At 47.2% G+C, this 18624-nt stretch overlaps 1 protein-coding gene across 1 annotated transcript in view; it reads right to left on the bottom strand.

The window, feature by feature from the left end:
• The window catches only part of BLTP3A (bridge-like lipid transfer protein family member 3A), a 66089-nt gene extending 47941 nt beyond the window's left edge, over nucleotides 1-18148 (bottom strand). Inside the window, exon 1 of the mRNA XM_065591687.1 lies at nucleotides 17904-18148. Coding sequence (XP_065447759.1) covers nucleotides 17904-17947 — 44 coding nt within the window. The 5' untranslated portion in view covers nucleotides 17948-18148. The remainder of the gene's footprint in view (nucleotides 1-17903) is intronic.
• Nucleotides 18149-18624: the final 476 nt, after the last annotated feature.

Below are 18624 nucleotides of genomic sequence, written 5' to 3'. Positions count from 1 at the left end.
TTTAGCACAATATTGCAGCAATCTGTCCACTAAGAACACATGGGATCACTCAATGCAAGTGTTAGAGATTTCAGGCTGAACACAAGGAAGAGAAATATGCTTAATTAGTATTGGATTAGGCTAATTAGTATTAGATATCTAATGCTAATACTTACATTACTGTAGTCAGTATCACATTAACCTAATTAATCAATCTATTTAGAATTAAATGAAACCAATTAGTATCAGATCAATTAGTTCTTTGGAAAATGGAAAGCACCAAGTTATTAATAATACTTATCACTTCCACAGTGATATTCATTTACAAACCATTAACTAATCCACAGCACCCCAGACAGGCAGGCTAGTAATATTAGCCCAATTTTACAGATGAGGGAAAAAAGAGAACGGTTAAGTGACAAGGTCATACAAGGAGTGAGTGTCAGTGCTAGGTAAATGACCCAGGAGCTCCTGGCTGCCAGTCCTGTGATTAGTGCATGCTACTCCACAAGGATAAGGAAGTTACTTTTAGCATTTAATTTGGACATGTATAAGATGCTTTCAGGAAGTGTCACCTCTTCTCCATACTCCATTCAATAGTGTGACTGGAGTTGGGTTTCTTGCCTACAGTTCTGGAAGGATGGGGAATCTTTACCCTGATTCATGATGCAGTCTCCAGTCAGAGGATTCTGCCATGATTAACTCCAGTTGGGGAAATAGGGCTCTAGGGCTGTTAGTGTCTGTAACAAGTTCCAAAGTTACTTTGCGCTTAGAGAGATACTCCACTCCCTCTTTTACTCTCAGAAATAAAAAAGTTTGGGTTTCAGAGCCTTGGTTTTAGAGAGTACCCAGAGATATGGTTTTTTTTTTTAAACAATTAACAAAATTATCCAAAGCACAGGACTTGGTGGTGATGGGAGACTTCAACTACCTAGACATCTGCTGGAAAAATAATGCAGCAGGGCACAGATTATCCAACAAGTTCTTGGAATGCCCAGGAGACAACTTTTTGTTGCAGAAGGTGGAGAAATCAACTAGAGGAAAGGCGGTTTTAGATCTGATTTTGACATATAGGGAGGAACTGGTTAAGAATTTGAAGGTGGAAGGCAGCCTGGGTGAAAATGATCATGAAATGAGAGAGTTCATGATTCTAAGGAATGGTTGGAGGGAAAACCGCAGAATAAAGACAATGGATTTCAAGAAGGCAGACTTTTAGCAAACTCAGAGAATTGGTAGTTAAGATCCCATGAGAAGAAAGTGTAAGAGAAAAATAAGAGTTCAGGAGAGTTGGTAGTTTTTTAAAGAACCATTATTAAGGGCACAAGAGCAAACTATCCCAATGCATAGGAAAGACAGGAAGTGTAGTAAGAGACCACGTTGGGTTAACCGGGAGATCTTGCGACCTGAAACTCAAGAGAGTCATACAAAAAGTGGAAATTAGGTCAAATTATGAAAGATTATTAAAAAAAAAACAGCACAAGCATGCAGGGACAAAATTAAAAAGGCCAAGGCACAAAACAAGGTTAAACTAGCTAGGGGCATAAAGAGTAACAAGAAAACATTTTACAAATACATTAGAAGCAAGATAAAGACAAAAGACCAGGTTAGCCCATTACTCAATGAGGAGGGAAAGACAAGAACAGAAAACATAGCAATGGCCAAAGTGATAAATGCCTTTTTTGTTTCAGTTAGCAGTGATCAGATGACTAATATAATGAAAATCAGAGGGGTTGGAGCTGAAGCTAAAATAGGAAAAGAACAAGATAAGAATTACTTAGACAAGTTAGATGCCTTCTCTGAGCCATTAGCAATTATCTCTGACAACTCATGGAGGACAGGAGAGATCCCAGAGGACTGGAAAAGGGCAAATATAGTGATGTGACGAAGTGGGGGGTTTTCTTGTTTTCTGTGGAGTTTCAATGGTTTGCATGCGGAGGGGGTGGGACTCAGTTTCCCTGGGTATAGTGGTTTAATGAGGTGAGGGGAGAGGGAGTTTGTTTTGCAGAGCACCAGAGAGAGGACTTGGGGACCCAGCCGATGGCCTGGAGGATGGATACCCTAGTGACCGGTGACCCGGAGGCCCAGCTGAGGAGACGCAGCCGGTTCTGGCCAGTGGGCGGACAATGGGCTGCAGAGTGAGGATCCAGTGACCTAACCAGCCGGTTCCAGCCAGAGGACAGAAGTGAGGAGAGGAGGCCCCGGTTTACGACCCTGTTTACCTGGAGAGAAGACAATGGACCGAGGCAGGGCCTGGGGCCGGGGATCTCAGATGCTCAGCTGGGAAGCAGGGGGGTTCGGGGCTGGAGAGGGAGGCCAGGCCTGAGAGTTTCCTGTGCTGTGTTCAACTCTCAATAAACCCTCCTGTTTTATGCTGGCTGAGAGTCACTCTGGTCTAGAGAACAGGGTGGCATCAACCCCTTCAGGGGTGAAGGCCCGGGGGGTCCAGAGCGAGTGGACTCCCTGAGGGGGCCCACGGTGAGAAACAGGTTTGCTAAGGCTCCGAGAGGTGCGGCTCCAGGAAGTGGAGGGGCCTGACCCAGAGACAGAGTGGACCCCCGAGAAGGGCTGTCTCACTAACAGGGACACACCCCACGGACCGCATAGGGCTAAGAGTGGGCACGATCTGTGAGTCCGTGACAAGTACCTATCTATAAAAAGGGGAATAAGAACAACCCAGGCAATTATAGATCAGTCAGCTTAACTTTGGTACCTGGAAAGATAATGGAGCAAATAATCAAACAATTAATTTGTAAGCACCTAGAAATCAAATGGTAATAATTAACAGTTCACATGGATTTGTCAAGAACAAATCATGTCAAACCAACCTAATATCCTTCTTTGACAGGGTAACAAGCCCTGTGGCTAGGGGGAAAAGCAGTAGATGTGATACATCTTGACTATAAAGAAGGCTTTTGCTACTGGCTCACATGACCGTCTCAAACAAAATAAGGAAATATAGCCTAGACAAGCCTACTATAAGATGGGTGCACAACTGGTTGAAAAAACGTACTCAGAGAGTAGTTATCAATGGTTTACAAAGGCTGGTGTATATCCACTTTCCATTGATGAATGGTGAACCAATTAATAAATTTGCATTGCTCAAGAAAGGGTCTTGAGCAGTGCAAGACAGTATATCCTTGAGGTACAAGGCTGGGAGCTGGGGGGATTTGACTCTGGGAGCATTCATGCAATCTAGCTGGGTGTGGGGCTCCATATGCTGTTGTGCTGAGCAATCACAGCACCTGGAGGGGTTTTCTTCTTGTCACTAGCAAAGCATTGAGAGAGACAGCCCAGGCTGGAGAGTTAAGGGGGCACAGTGGTCCCATGTTCCCAGGCTGCACCCCAGGGATCCCATCACAGGGAGATTTAGTTTAGACATTAGGAAAAACTTCCTAAATGTAAGATAGTTAAGCACTGGAACAAATTGGAATTTCCTTTATTGGAAGTTTTTAAGAATAGGTTAGACAAACACATGGCAGGGATAGTCTAGATCAGTGTTTCCCAAATTTGGGACGCCGCTTTTTAGGGAAAGCCCCAGGAAGCGGCGCGGGCCAAGGGACATACTGGCGGCCACTTCCCGCAGCTCCCATTGGCCTGGAGCAGCGAACCGCGGCCGGTGGGAGCCGCGATCGGCCGGACCTGCGGACGCGGCAGGTAAACAAACCGGCCCGGCCTGCCAGGGGCTTTCCCTAAACAAGCAACCTCCCAAGTTTGGGAAACACTGGTCTAGATAATACTTAGTCCTGCCTCAGTGCAGAGGACTGGACTAGATGACCTATTAAGGTCCCTTCAAGTTCTATATTTTTATGATTTCTGTGGTTACACTAGACCAGGGGTCGGCAACCTACGGCACGCGTGCCGTGTTTGGCACGCAAGCCGATTTTGAGTGGCACGCTGCCTGCCCGGTGAGAGGAGGAGGAGGAGGAGGGGCAGAGGGGCCGGAAAGCGCCAAGCTGGGGGAAGAAGCGGGGGACGGGGGAAGCTTGGCTGCCGCAGGACCAAGCTTCTGCTTCCTGCCCCAGCAGGGGAGAGAGTCCCGGCCCCCCCGCCCCACTCAGCCCCCCTGCGGGGGCAGGAGGCAGAAGCTTGGTCCTGCGGCAGCCAAGCTTCCCCCCTCCCCTGCTTCTTCCCCCAGCTTGGTGCATTCCGGCCCCTCTGCCCCTCCTCCTCCCTCTCCCTGCCCGCGATGGCCCTTGCGAGGGGGGAAAGGGGCGGGGGGAGAGAGCGGCAGCGTGCACACAGCTCTGTAGAGCAGGCAGAGAGAGGTAGGGACGGGCCTGGGGGAAGGGGGTGGAACAGGGCATATCCCTCCCAGCCCCCTGCCATGAGCCGCTCAGGGAAGGGGGCTGGGAGCACCCCCACGAGCCGAGCACCCAAGCCTTCTGCCCTGCACCCCCCCCAGTCCTCTGCCCTGACCTCGTGTCGCCCCCCAACACCCAGCCTTCTGCCCTGCACCTGCACACACACCCCAGCCCTGTGCCCTGACCTCGAGTCGCCCCCAACACCCAGCCTTCTGCCCTGCACCTCCCCACACACCCCAGCCCTCTGCCCTGACCTCCCCCCAACACCCAGCCTTCTGCCCTGCACCCCCACACACCCCAGCCCTCTGCCCTGACCTCCCCCCAACACCCAGCCCTCTGCCCTGCACCCCCATACACCCCAGCCCTCTACCCTGACCTCCCCCCAACACCCAGCCTTCTGCCCTGCACCTCCACACACATCCCAGCCCTCTGCCCTGACCTCGAGTCGCCCCGCTCAGCCTGCAGCAGGCCTAGGTGAACAGAACCCCAGGGTGGAACCGGGCTGAGCAGGCTGGCGGCATAAGATCAGCATTTTAATTTAAATTTTAAATGAAGCTTCTTCAACATTTTGAAAACCTTGTTTACTTTACAATAGTTTAGTTATATAATATAGACTTATAGAGAGAGACCTTCTAAAAAACGTTAACATGTATTACCGGCACGCGAAACCTTAAATTAAAGTGAATAAATGAAGACTCGGCACACCACTTCTGAAAGGTTGCTGACCCCTGCACTAGACAGATTGTTCTGGCTCTTAGGTCACAGCAGGGAGCTAGGTGATGCAGTAAGTACACACGCTCCCTTTTCATCTACCTACACATCTGACTAGTGCCTTGTGTACACAGAAAAGTTATACCAGCCTAAGGTAGGGTGTGAATCTGAATCACTAGAGTAATACTGCTAGAACTCCCTTGGTGGGCACACTTTTTCTGGTTTAAGAATGCCTGTTTGTTTGTTTAGCTTATGTCTCTTTGGAAGGGGTTAAACTAAACCAGAAAAAAACAAAAACAAAAAACCCTCAAACTCAAACAGGAGTGTCCACCCAGGGAATTATATGGTAGAATTACATTAGTGTAACTGCACCATTATAACTGGTAAAACTTTCTATGTAGACAAGTCCCTAGGTCACAGTGCAGCAAGCCTGGTGGCTCACCCTGATCTATCCACAGCTGATGGTCTCTGCTCAGCATTCAGCACTGGATTAGCAGGTGCATTGCAGCAGGGCAGGATTACAATACACTGACAAATCTGTGTGAAGGATGCTTTAACACCATACCTGCCTGCACCACAATTGGCTCTTGGTTATCAGTCTCTCTGTTTCATGGGCACCACATTCATCTAACTTAAATAAAAGCCTAGACACTAAATTCTCCAAGGCAAATTATTCAGCTTCACCTGCATTGTGGAATGTTCGCCTACCCTGCCCAAATCCATTCAGCAGTTAGCTCTCCGAACTCCAGGAATATCACTAGTGCTATTCTCTGCTGTGACTGCTGGACTGCAAGATGATGACTAAAAGCAGAAGGAATTGAAAATCCAGTTCAAAGTTCAACCTACGAAAGAAACCATGGTTTCCAAACACGCTGGGGAAAAGACAGAACCGTTGTACAGTGTAACCAGGTATGTTCACCTATCACAGAGTGTGTCTCCCCCACGCATACATCCACTCACTTAGTCCCTTTTAGACCGTCTCTCCTCCTGGGTAGGAACAGTTAATCAGGGCTGCGTATGCTGGAACTTCATGGAGGCTCCAGCTCAAGCACACGCTGTACAAAACACACAGCAAACTCCTTCCTCACCAGAAGGAGACTTGTGCCACAGGCCACAAATTAATCTGAAAAAAAGAGGGAGTCTTGCCAGGGTTGACACATGCACTTGTTGAGGAGATGTTTTGCTATTTTGAGTCCATCAGTTGGAGGCTCGATAGTCTTTAAATACCAACCACTCCATGTCCAAAAGTTTGGAATGCAAAGCGTGTTCAGCTGCCAGGGTGTTTCCCAAGACTAAACCCCAAGCAAATAATAGCACACAAGCGAAGACAACTAGAAAGCAGGGCATAAGCTGGGGAATTTTATACCACCTTTGCTCCTTTATGGTAGTTGGAAGCCCCACGTCCAAGATTTTGAGCGACTCTATTTTGCAATCTGATTCCCCTTGCAATTTATTTCCACCCACTGGAAATTAAAGGCTATTGTGTAATTTAGATTAAATACAACGGTTGGGCAGGAAGTGAAGGCAGAAGAACAAATCCAGGCAAAATACTACAAGAGCAGGGAATGGGAATCAGGATTACTGAATTCCATCCTAGCTCTGTGATTTTGAACAACTTCCCTCACCTCATGGTTGCTTTGTTTTCTCATCTGTAAAACAGGGACAGTACCTATCACACAAGGAGGCCGGTAGGCTTATAATTAGTCACTATTAGTAAAGCACTACTGTGCATATATACACACCGTACACTTTGTCCTATATAACGTATGAAGTATTTTGTGGTACGTGCCAACTATTAATACAATCATGCAAACGGTTGGTAAATGTTCGTCATTTGGGGGGAAATAAGCAGGGGTACAAGGAACGTTAGTGACTTGTACAAAGCTGCACTATAAGTCAGTGTCAGAGCTGGGAACTGAACCCAGGAGTTTCTGCCTCCTGCATTGCAGAAGTCCAAATTATTCTCTCTCACAATAAGTCTCCTTCTAACTTGCCAGATAGAGTGCACATTCCTCTACGCGGCTTTGTGATTTAGGTGGAAGTGGTTTGAGACTATCAAGAGCCAAGCTGTAGATACCCGCTTTGCAGAACTGTCAGTTTAGCTCTTCTGATGGACGACCATGCAGTACATTTCCGATTTTAAAGATAACTGTATACAGAAGAAAGCATGTGCTGTCATGTGTGCACACTCTTCCCCCACCCACTGACCACAAGTAGCAGCAGCTAGCTGTTACTTTCCCCAGCATGTGCTCTGAGGTCTGTATTTGCATGAAGAATTAATCAATATATGGGGGGGAGGGGCGGGAAAACAGGACTCAAAGCCACCCACACTAACAGAAGTAGTAGTTACCAAAGCATATCCCGAAAAGCTCTGCATCCACAGTCCTACATGTATTGCTGGAAAGAGGTATGCGGGAATTTAAGAGACTGAAGCCTATAAACTAGCAGTTCTCAAACTGAGGTCCACAGCTCACCAGTTACTTTGACAGCTCTTCCTTCAGAATGAAGTATTGCTAGAATCAATGTGACAGTGTATTGGGGAGTGGAGGGTTGAAATATATGGTTAACAATAGTCTCTCTCTCTTATGAAATGGACTGAAGAGACCCTTGCTTTGAACTCTACCTGAAAATGTTTCCATTCTCTAATGTTTCTAAATCTATATTCAGAGCAATATACAAATGTTAATGAGTTAATTCTCTCACCATTAGGATGAGGCAAGTAAGTATTATCCCTATTATGCACCTGAGGAAACTGAGGCAGAGAGCTGAAGTGACTTTCCCAAAACCACACAGCATATCACTATGGGCCAGGTTTACCAGACATCTCCTTAACTCCCTGAAAAGAAGAGAGGCATTATTCCCATCTGTCAGACAGGTAAATAATACAAGACCAGTCTTCTTGAGAGACCATCCATTGCCATGCATCCTTGTCACAGCATTAAACACAGCAGGTGCAGAACTGCTGACCATCTTGTGGTATTGTCTCAAGGGGACAGGAAGTAGGGGCTTTTGCAACAAAAACTGGAGATTCTAGAATCCTTCCCCTACTTTACAGAGACCGGCATCCTTCAAAGAGAAGACTCCAAACATTTGCATCTCTGCTTCCATTCTCTGTTGTGGGGTGGGTGCAAACTGTTTCAGGGTGACTGCAGAATTTATTTTTGGTTTTCCATTGGCTTCTGCTTCAAGATTTATTGCTCAGGCCATGTTTCTTTTGATCGTAACATATGTGTTGTTTCATTTGGGGCACAAGGCATCTTACCAGCTGGTTCAGAAGCACAGCACGTTGAAAAAGCAGTAATGTGATGGTTTTGCAGAAGGGAAACTTCCATTCCACTAATAATTTATCATCAATTTTTAACTGCTGGAAGCTTTGTGGTTTTACACACTTCCCCATAGCTGTAACAGCTATTTTAGGCAAGTTGTGGTTCCCATCTTAATGAGGAGCTGTAAATTCCTCAGATACTGAAGGAGGGTATAAAAGGTGCTGAAGCTGAGACCACCTTTCTTGTGGGTTAAAGCGTTATCTTGAATTCCAGTGGTATGACAATGCAGGATGAATCTGCACTGCAGGCAAAGTGAGATATTTAAAGCCCAATGCATTATGGCTAAAGTCTTCTCCAGAAGCCTGAGGTGAGAAGCTGTTACTGTACCATACAAAAGGCAAGGAGACAACTTCAGGCTCAGAGAACAAAGCTCCTTTCTGAGCTACGGTAGCATAAAATATTTTACTTTGTATATTTTAATTAGCGTATTTAGCTCTGGGAAGAGGTGCTAGATTGAGAGCCAGGGAGACTGAAGGTCTCTCTTTCCACAGGGCACATAAGTGACATAGGCTTTCCAACACTGGCCACCTGTGGACCTCAACCTTGACTTGAGATGAGCCATTTCTAGGAATGGGAGGGGAATTCAGTCTACGTGGTCAATTCAGTCATTAGCCTCTCTGCTGGGACTATCAAAAAGAGGGACACAATGCCAAAAGTGGTCAATTTTGAGATATGGATACCCATTCATTTATAGGTGGAGCGAGTCTCCAGAGTTCATTTCACATAGAGCATTGCATGATAACACAATGGTAAGGACTTTCAATCGCTACTCAACTGGATTGGTTTCAAGCAGGTTATAGAGGTGAAAGACTGTACAAGTCCCACTACCAATTCTCTGCAGCAGAAGTCCTGCTTGCTTTTAGTCTGTTGCTGTCCAGCTGCAGTGTGTCAGGTAGCAAAAGCCCATATGGAAATAGCTCTCCTACAAATAGCTAGTAAAGGAAATAAGCATTTCAATATCTGCAGATTAGACCAAGGGCAGAATGCAGTTTCATCTCTGGATTGAACTAGATTTCAAACTGCACAGTCAGAGGTGCTGTTTTGGTGAGCACCTTCCATTACTTCAAGGGGCCAAATAAGATGACCAGTATCAGACCATTCCAAGGACTGATCCATTAAACTAAAGCAGTGCATTTCCAGTTAGCTTAAAGCATGAGCAGAGGGGGGTGGGGGGGGAAAGATACTAAAAGGATTATAAGGCGAATAAATAACATCTTGCAATTACATTGCACCTCTCAGCCTCAAGGACCCCGAAGCCCTTTACCAACCACACATGCAGTAGTCACTTCAACCACCACCAAAAGGCAACCATCCGAGGGTGGCATGCAGCAGTTGCTTATGAGCACACAGCAACAATGCATAACAGATTAGGACAAAAAGTGAAAAAAATCACATATGCAAGTAAACCTACTGGGGAATTTAGGAGGGCAGATGGTAATTTCCAGAGTTAAGCATTTAGACAGGAAACTAGGGGTATTGATGAAAATAGGAAGCACATACAACCGCAGGATTTTCCCTATTCCATGCATGATTCTGAGATCATCAGGCCAGCAGGGACCATTATAATCATCTATTCTAACCGCCTGCCTAATACAGGCCAAACAACCTCCCCCAGTAATTCCTGATGGAGGCTACATCCCACTTTCCTGACTTACACATTGCTCTATCCCCTCTCTCAGTGCTTTCTAGAGAATAAGTCTCCTTAGGCAAAGAGGTCTTTCTGACACCATTGCCATCTTAGCCTCTGAATGAAGCTTGAAACACTATGTAGCAAGATGTTGAACTAGTGCAAAGAATGCCTCCTTGCTCAGTTACTCTCTAGTATCATATATGTAACATGGAGGTGAGGACCAGATGGATTCTGGACATCTGCATGGCCAGACATTAACTCCTCCCAGAGTCTAGTTGAAGATCCCGGTTATTGGGATGAGGCGGATGCATTCATCAATGTTGGTAAAGTGCTTTGGGATCCCTAGGTAGAAGGTGCTAAATAAGAGTCTTCCACATGAGTCTGTGAAATGCTTACTGGTCACATGAAGCTGACTTCTCCTTATTTCCAGCTGCTAAATTGCATTAAAAATATAAAGATATGTTAAATGCTTTCCTGATATTGCTTTTCCACATAGGCTATTGCTGTAAATGCCACAGTGATGTTATGTGATTGCAAACAAAACGGGAGGTGAGTCAACACAATTTTGACAGGAGGATGGGAGGGAGGGAACATGTCCTGCACAACTGTGAATGGGAGGGGAGTGTCCATGAGACAATATTCAGATGTAGCCCACCCCAAAGAATTTTGAAATCCTATGCTTGAGAGATGTGAAGTATCAAAAGTTTGAAATATCACCTTAAATTTGACTTGCAACTGGTATTAATTCCCATACACATAATAATTGGTTTTCAGAATAATTTGCCAACATTTTTGAAAAATTCCTCTGCTTCTAAATGATTTACATGAAACAGACCCATACTTCAGAAAGGAAGCTTTAACATTAGGCTATGTAAGGCCAGGTCTACACTAACCCCCTAATTCGAACTAAGGTACGGAACTTCAGCTACGTGAATAACGTAGCTGAAGTTCGAAGTACCTTAGTTCGAACTTACCTTGGTCCACACTCGGCAGGCAGGCTCCCCCATCGACTCCGCGGTACTCCTCTCGCCGAGCTGGAGTACCGCAGTCGACGGCGAGCACTTCCGGGTTCGACTTATCGCGTCCAGACTAGACGCGATAAGTCGAACCCAGAAGTTCGATTGCCAGCCACCGAACTAGCGGGTAAGTGTAGCCAAGGCCTAAGACACAATTCTGTCAAACTCTCTATCTTTTCCTATCCCTACTACCAACTGTATGGACAACGTGATAAAATTTGCAGAGCAATCAGTGAAACAATCAGTATGCAGCCTTACACCCCAGCAGTGCTGACAATTAGGCTTCAACCTCTGTCATGTTGGTTGTACAATAGAACCTCAGCGTTACAAAAACCAGAGTTACAAACTGACCGTCAACCACACATCTCATTTGGAACCAGAAGTATGAAATCAGGCAGCAGAAGAGACCCCAAAAAAAGCGCCAATACAATACAGTACTGTGTTAAACGTAAACTACTAAAAAATAAAGGGAAAGTTTAAAAAAAAAAGTTGTCAAGGTAAGGAAACTTTCTGTGCTTGTTTAAATTAAGATGGTTAAAAGCAGCATTTTTATTCTGGATAGAAAAGTTTCAACGCTGTATTAAGTCAATGTTCCGTTGTAAACTTTTGAAAGAACAATGATAATGTTTTGTTCAGAGTTACAAACATTCTCCATTTCTGAGGTGTTTGTAACTCAGATTCTACTGTATTCTCCAAAGAGGTCCCTTTCATCCAGGAACCTTCAAATCCAGGGAAAGGAATAACACTGAACACAAGCTGATTGTGGGTGAGGAATTCCACTAGAAGACACCACTCAGAACTCTAAGAGTAGATTAATTTCTCCTTGCCATCAGATTGCCACATTCACCTCTGGATTCCCATGATTCCAGGTGTTCTCAGTCTCACAGACTTGCCTTTCAGGAGAAGGCACGGTTCATTAAAACCCTCCAAACCAAGGCCCATACCAGTGTTCCAATTGAACGGTTGGGATTGTATGATCCAAGTAACCAAATGTGAGGTGTGTGGGGTAGAAATGCCCATGAGCACAAAAGAACTATGCTTTAGCACTTTCTATGAGATCTGGAGAGAAGTTGTCAGAGTCAGTCCCTTGCCTGCTCACAAGTATGGTGGGTTCAGCAGAGACAAGAAAAGTGACAGCATAATGTAATAATGTGTGTTCATATCACCCACATCTGTAACGACTAAGGCCAGCTGCCTAGGCCACTTGGCGATGCAATAAATAGCACCATTCCATTATCACATACACAGCAAGGAGAAGCTAATTCAGTTCTCTACACAGTTGGTTCTCTCTGCTGTCTCTGTGATGATGCTGATTTTCCCACTATTCTCACCACAGTCAATTCCAGCACTGGCTTCTCCCACTTTCCACAGACAAGTGAAGCTTCTCCATAACTCCTGCCCAGCCTACACCAGTGCTCCTCTCTTCCTACACACCCCACCCTGTTCCCAAGACACCACCCCAGGTTCTCTGCTGACAGCTCCCTTTGTTTCCTTCACCCACTCCTGACTCAATCAATGCCTTCTTGAACACTGCCCTCCTGGCTTGAAACAGGTAAAGCTTGTCAACCTCCCTCTTTGCCTCCTAAGAAACCACATAAAACCTACCCTAACCTGTGAAACAGTGACTACACTTCCCATTTTGCATGACACCCACTCATGCCATTACAGTAAGAGTTCTTTGGCACAGGGACCCATCATCTATTGGGCAGAGATTACCCATATATACTCATGTATGGTTTTTAAGTGTATAATAAAATGAAGCTTTAGGAAGCCTTTGTTAAATCTAAGGGCAGGTCTACACTACCGCTTAAGTCAATCTAATTTACATCGCGCAGGGGTGTGAAAAAGAAACCCCCAAGTGACACAACTTACCTAAGTTCTGTCCTCACTGGCACCACGTTGGTGGGAGAGTGTCTCCCGCCGACATAGCTTCCACCTCTCATGGAGGTGGAATAATTAAGCCAATTATCCCACGGCATAAAGCTTCTTTACCTGACACGCTGCAGCAGCGCATCTGCATCAGTGCAGCTGCGTCAATGTAGTGCTTCTAGTGTAGACCTGCCCTAAGAGTGGACAGAAGTTTTCCCCATGAAATTCAACAAAAATAGTTCTCTGCAGACTTCACCCCTGCAATGTAGTGAAGCCAAACAGTACAACAGGAGTCCAATCTTAATCAAGTCTCTTCACTGCCCTGTGCCTCAGTTTCCCCACTTGCGAAATGGAGATGATAATACTGAGCTACCTTTGTAAAGCAATAAGATCAAGCACTTGCTTCAGTTATAAGAGTGCTAAGTATTACCAGTGCATTCAAATGAGATTAGTCTGGTTTCACTGTCCAAGCTGAGTGAAATGGAAAACATTAAAGGGATCACTCTTTAGACTCAAAACACATGGGGTGTCAAAATGAACGTTTTATAAAGGCTAAGATCAAGAGATGCGTTTCCACTAATAATGATTACAAATTACTGAATTAAAAAAAGTATTTTATTGTGTATGCGCCTAAGGAGCCCAAACAGGGATTAGATCCCAGGCACTGTACAAATACACAGACAATCCCTGCCCCAGAAAACTCAGAGTCTCAGATCTCTGATTCCAATGTAAACGTTCTCCCACTGCGTTTGCAACCCAACCAGAGCAGCCCCTGGCCAATTCAGGAGAACTAGACAGTGAAACCAATTAAACTATTTTCCTTCTGCAAGCTAAAAATAGTGCAAGAGGCTAAACAGCACCAATGGTGAAAAATACATTCAAGATTTTAGATTCTTTCAATTTTAGGAATGGAAAATAATGTGTTAAAAAAACAACACAACATGAATAAAGTTTTTAAAGATGTATTCTGAGGTCAGTGCCCCGTCATCCACATCAAAACTCACCTTTGCAGAAGATCTCTGCAAAGTGATAATCGTTATTCCATTGCAAGTGCATGTGTTTCATTTCATCTGAATAAGAGCTACTTAACAATTTGATACAGTATAACTCTCCCTTGGATTTCCCTGACATTGGAGTCAGTTTTCCCTTCCTTGTGAATTCCCAGACACAGAGAGAACAAACACACACACAACTTCAATGAGGAGGCGACAAAAGGAACAAAGAATTATTTCAAATTAAAATTGAAAACAGAAAATAAAGGGAGTTTAATGATTCAGTAGCAAAGCGTCTCTCGAGCACGCACAGAGTTAGAAGAGAGACCCACATGAATAAAGAGTTGGGTTATTTTATGTGAAAGAAAACTGTAGTAGCAATATTAAAAATGCAGATTGTAATAGTGATGCTGCTTTTCGACAGCAGCTTTAAACTGTGAAGGCTCAAAGCACATTAAATCTCTCAATTTAGCTCAGGAGTTTGAGCATTGGCCTGCTAAACCCAGGGTTGTGAGTTCAATCCTTGAGGGGGCCATTTAGGGAACTGGGGTAAATATCTGTCTGGGGATTGGTCCTGCTTTGAGCAGGGGGTTGGACTAGATGACCTCCTGAGGTCCCTTCCAACTCTAATATTCTATGATTCTATGAATCCCTGTGTAAATTAGGAAAACCCATTTTACAGATAGTGACTCAGGCCTAAATCCTGCAAGCTATTCAGTTCACTTGGACAAAGCCCCAGTGAAGTGAACAGCATGAAGGATTGGAGCCTGACTGACTAGTCCAAAACAACACCCCAAGCCAGTAACAATACCACGAGTAGAACCCAGAAATCCTCCTGACTCCAAACTCACTGCTCACACCATTAGCCCATTATCCAGGGACTGCAACAAAGGATTAGAAAAAGGCAAAGCTGAGGACTGTAAAATAACTATATTAGAAAGAGTACAGGGAGGGAGGGGGGGGGTCCATGAGCAAAAAAGTCACTAATGGGGTTTCGGCAGTATAGGTAAGGAGGCCAAGAGGCAAGAATGAGCCAAAAAATTAAGGGGCCCATAAATACCAGTGAAGAAAGGTTACGCACACAAAGCAAATGACAGCATTATGTATTGGCAGAAAACATGTCATTTAATTGTGGCGGCTAGTAAGACATAGAAAACACATTAGCTTTATTGAGGTCTCCATTACTAACTGGTCCAGTGTACTCTCATGCACTTTTCCCCATTATCAATGGGTCAGCGCCTTTTGACAAGAACGCTGAATCCATAATGCACACAACACGCTGGTTTCGGGTAGGGGAAGGCAGGAAGCTTGGAAGTTGTGAGCTGCCAGGACTAGCAGACAATCATTTAAATTAATGACTTAAGAAGTCTACTAGCAGGCTGTGTTACATTCTTGTTGGTACAAAGGTGTGGTGGAGAGCAACTAGTGACTCACAGAACAGCCTTAAACAGATGCTTTACAGATGCTCATTTAACATTTGCAGAGGTTTTTTGCAGGTCCCCAAAATGCTAAGATTTTACCTTCAGTCTAAAAATACAAAGTCTGCCAACCTCAGTGTACCTAAGCTGTTCATGGTAGAAAACGGGGCATAGAGAGACAGTACTCCTGGGGTCCCTTCCTGGCTCTGCCACTGACATTACGTAGCCTTGGGTAAGTCACTTTGCCTTTGTTTCCCCATCTGTAAAATGAGGATAAATACTTGCCCATGTTTACGCTTTAAGACCTTTAGGTGAAAGGTGCCATGTAATATTTTGCCTTCATCCACTTTATGCAAGGTTCCCAAGCCTCGTACCAATCCCTTTGAAGTGAGTATTTGTTGATCTTGTTTTAGAGATGAAGTGGTTTGCCCAAGGTCACACAGTTAGTAATAATGCCTAGTGCTCAGGTAGCTCTTTTCGCCCTAGATCACAAAGCGCTTTTCAAAGGAAGTCAATATTCTCCCCATTTTAGATAGGGAAACTGAGGCACAAAGCAGAGAAGTGACTTGCCCAAGGTGACCCAGCAGGTCAATGGGAAACCCAGGAATAGAGGTCCTGTGCATTAACCACTAGATATTGCTTCCTCTTAATATAAGTTTGATGTATTACTAGAGACATTAATATAAAAACTCATCAGTCACTCAGTGTTTTGTCAATCTATCAAGACTGTGTGTTGTGTGCAATATTCTGCTCCTTTCTCCCCTGGATTCACTGACCCTAAGTCCCCCACCTCATTACCATTTATCCCTACTCTTTCTTTCCATTAATTTCTTAGCCGTTTTACTCACATATTCACTACCTATCAGTTTCACTTACTCAAACCTCTTACTTAAAAAGCTTCCCCACATCCCCTTTCACATTTTAGGATTACCAAATCCAAAAATACCAAGAAAAAAACAAATTAATTTAACATCTCAGAGGTTAGGCCTCTATGCTTTATTTTAACACAAATAATAGGACTGAACCAACTAGACTGAGGGAGGCAAGCATTGGAAAGCAGGCCAGAGGGACATCTATGAATGACCTTTCATTCCTTCCATTTCACCTTCTCTGAGGGCAGCAGTGATGGCTGGAGAAACTCATTAACTTTCCATTCATTCCCACTAAATCGTTTCTAACCTGCCAACCAATCCTGTGCCACAGGAAGACACACATACAGAGAGAGAGCGCGCGCACACAAGAAAGAGGAGAGATGGTAGGATGAAAGGGAAAGGCTGAGAAGGAAACAGTGGTATCAGCCTCAGAATCTATCCTTGTGCCAATATATGGGAGAGTGAGGACAAACTGTGCTGGCAAGGCAGGGGAATGGGAAAAGGAGGGGAGCAGGACAGAGGTAGTATCCCCTCTTATCTGAACAGAATTTATTCCTGAGCCAGTGGCAGAATCACTTACGGGACAGGAGCACTTTAGGGAGGCAATCACAGCAGGAGGGAGGCTGGAAGGCCCTCTTACCTATGTAGGGGTGTCAATACCAAGCCGCAAGGAATGAACAGGGAGAAAAGGAGAGAAATGGGGGAGAAGCATGTGGGAGAAGAGGAACAAGACAAGGAAAAACAAGATAGTCGGGAGACGATGGCGGCTCCCCCTTTACCAGGCCAGGTGCTTCAGAACGTGCTCCTGTCACAGACTCCTCTCCTACCTGAGGGCAGCGACTGCTGGAGATGGGGGTGAAGGAGCAGCTAGGGGTAGATTGGGGGGAGGAGACAGGTGAGGAACACACCACCCCACTTGCTCTCAAGGAAGGGAGCCTTCCCCCCCTTCCCTATTACCCCTAGTGGAGAGCAGCCAGACCCCGCACTTCTCTGGGGCTGTGTGCTGGGGGGGGAGAAGGGATCAGCTATGGGCAAAGAGGCCCAGGAGGGACGGTTGGGGGATGGTGTCCCCCTCAATGAGGGCAGAGTCCTCGGGGCTGGGTGGGGGGGAGAAGAGTAGCACTGAGGAGCAGGGTCTCGGGGTCTGTGAAGGGTCCTTGGGGGAGCGAGCTGGGAGGCACCCCCTAAATGTGGGCAAGGTCGGGGGGAGCAGGGGCCCCGGGGGGTGCAGGGCTGGGGACGGGAACCCGGGGGCAGGCAGGGTCCCCGCGGTGTGCGGGGAGCGGGGGACAGGGCTGGGGGCGGGAACCCGGGGGGCAGGCAGGTTCCCCGCGGTGTGCGGGGAGGGGGGAACAGGGCTGGGGACGGGAACCCGGGGGGTAGGCAGGGTCCCGGCGATGTGCGGGGGGGGGGGACAGGGCTGGGGGCGGGAACCCGGGGGCAGGCAGGGTCCCCGCGGTGTGCGGGGGGGGGGGACAGGGCTGGGGGCGGGAACCCGGGGGCAGGCAGGGTCCCCGCGGTGTGCGGGGGGGGGGGGGGGGGGACGGGGCTGGGGGCGGGAACCCGGGGGCAGGCAGGGTCCCCGCGGTGTGCGGGGGGGGGGGGGGGGAGACAGGGCTGGGGGCGGGAACCCGGGGGCAGGCAGGGTCCCGGCGATGTGCGGGGGGGGGGGGCTGGGGGCGGGAACCCGGGGGCAGGCAGGGTCCCCGCGGTGTGCGGGGGGGGGAGGGGGGCTGAGGGCGGGGTCCCCTCGCTGGCCGAGCGGGGGGAAGGCAGGGCGGTGTCTCACCTGGAGAGGTGTTTCAGGATCTGCTTCTTGATGATGCCGGCCATTCCGGGTCCGGGCAGGGGGCGGCGCCTTACGCTCGGCGCCGGGGGGCCCCAGCCCCTCAGCCGTTGCCGCCCGCTCAGCCGGCTCCTGCCATCTCCCTGACAGCCCTCCCCTACTCCGCCACCATCCCGGCTAGCACCGCGGCGCCCAGCTGAGCGCCGTCTCTAGCCGCCGCCTACCAGCGAGAGGGCAGGGGAGGGCACAGCCAAGCAGCAGCGCCCTCTGCCGGTCCGAGGGGGCGAGAGCAGCTGAGTTTGCCCCGCTCCCAGCCAGTGACCGCCCGCACCCCCGCCCTGACACCCCTAGGGACCCCCATCCTACAGCATGCACCTAGAACTATCTCAGGACCAACCCCATGTGGCAACACCCACCACCAAGCTAGGCCCACTACCTCTTGCCTCCAGGGGGGAGAGAGGGTGTGTGTGGGTGGGTGTAGGGCACCGCTCACCTCCTCAGCCCTGCCAGGGTCTTATCAAGGGCACTATCCTCAGGCTCCAGCCCACACATTACACAGACCAGCAAAAGCATGCTACCCGTCCTACACCTTTAAGACTGTAACCCACCATCTGAGGGCTCTACATAGTTACCCTGTCTTGTCCACACATCTGAACAGAGCCTTTTCCAAAGCACAGAAGATGAAGAATTATTTCCCCCTCTGCTTTCCCTAAGGGGAAACTGA

This window comes from Chrysemys picta, chromosome 4, assembly GCF_011386835.1.
Source record: "Chrysemys picta bellii isolate R12L10 chromosome 4, ASM1138683v2, whole genome shotgun sequence".
Lineage (NCBI taxonomy): Eukaryota > Metazoa > Chordata > Testudines > Emydidae > Chrysemys > Chrysemys picta.
This window is presented reverse-complemented; position numbering and strand designations above follow the sequence as displayed.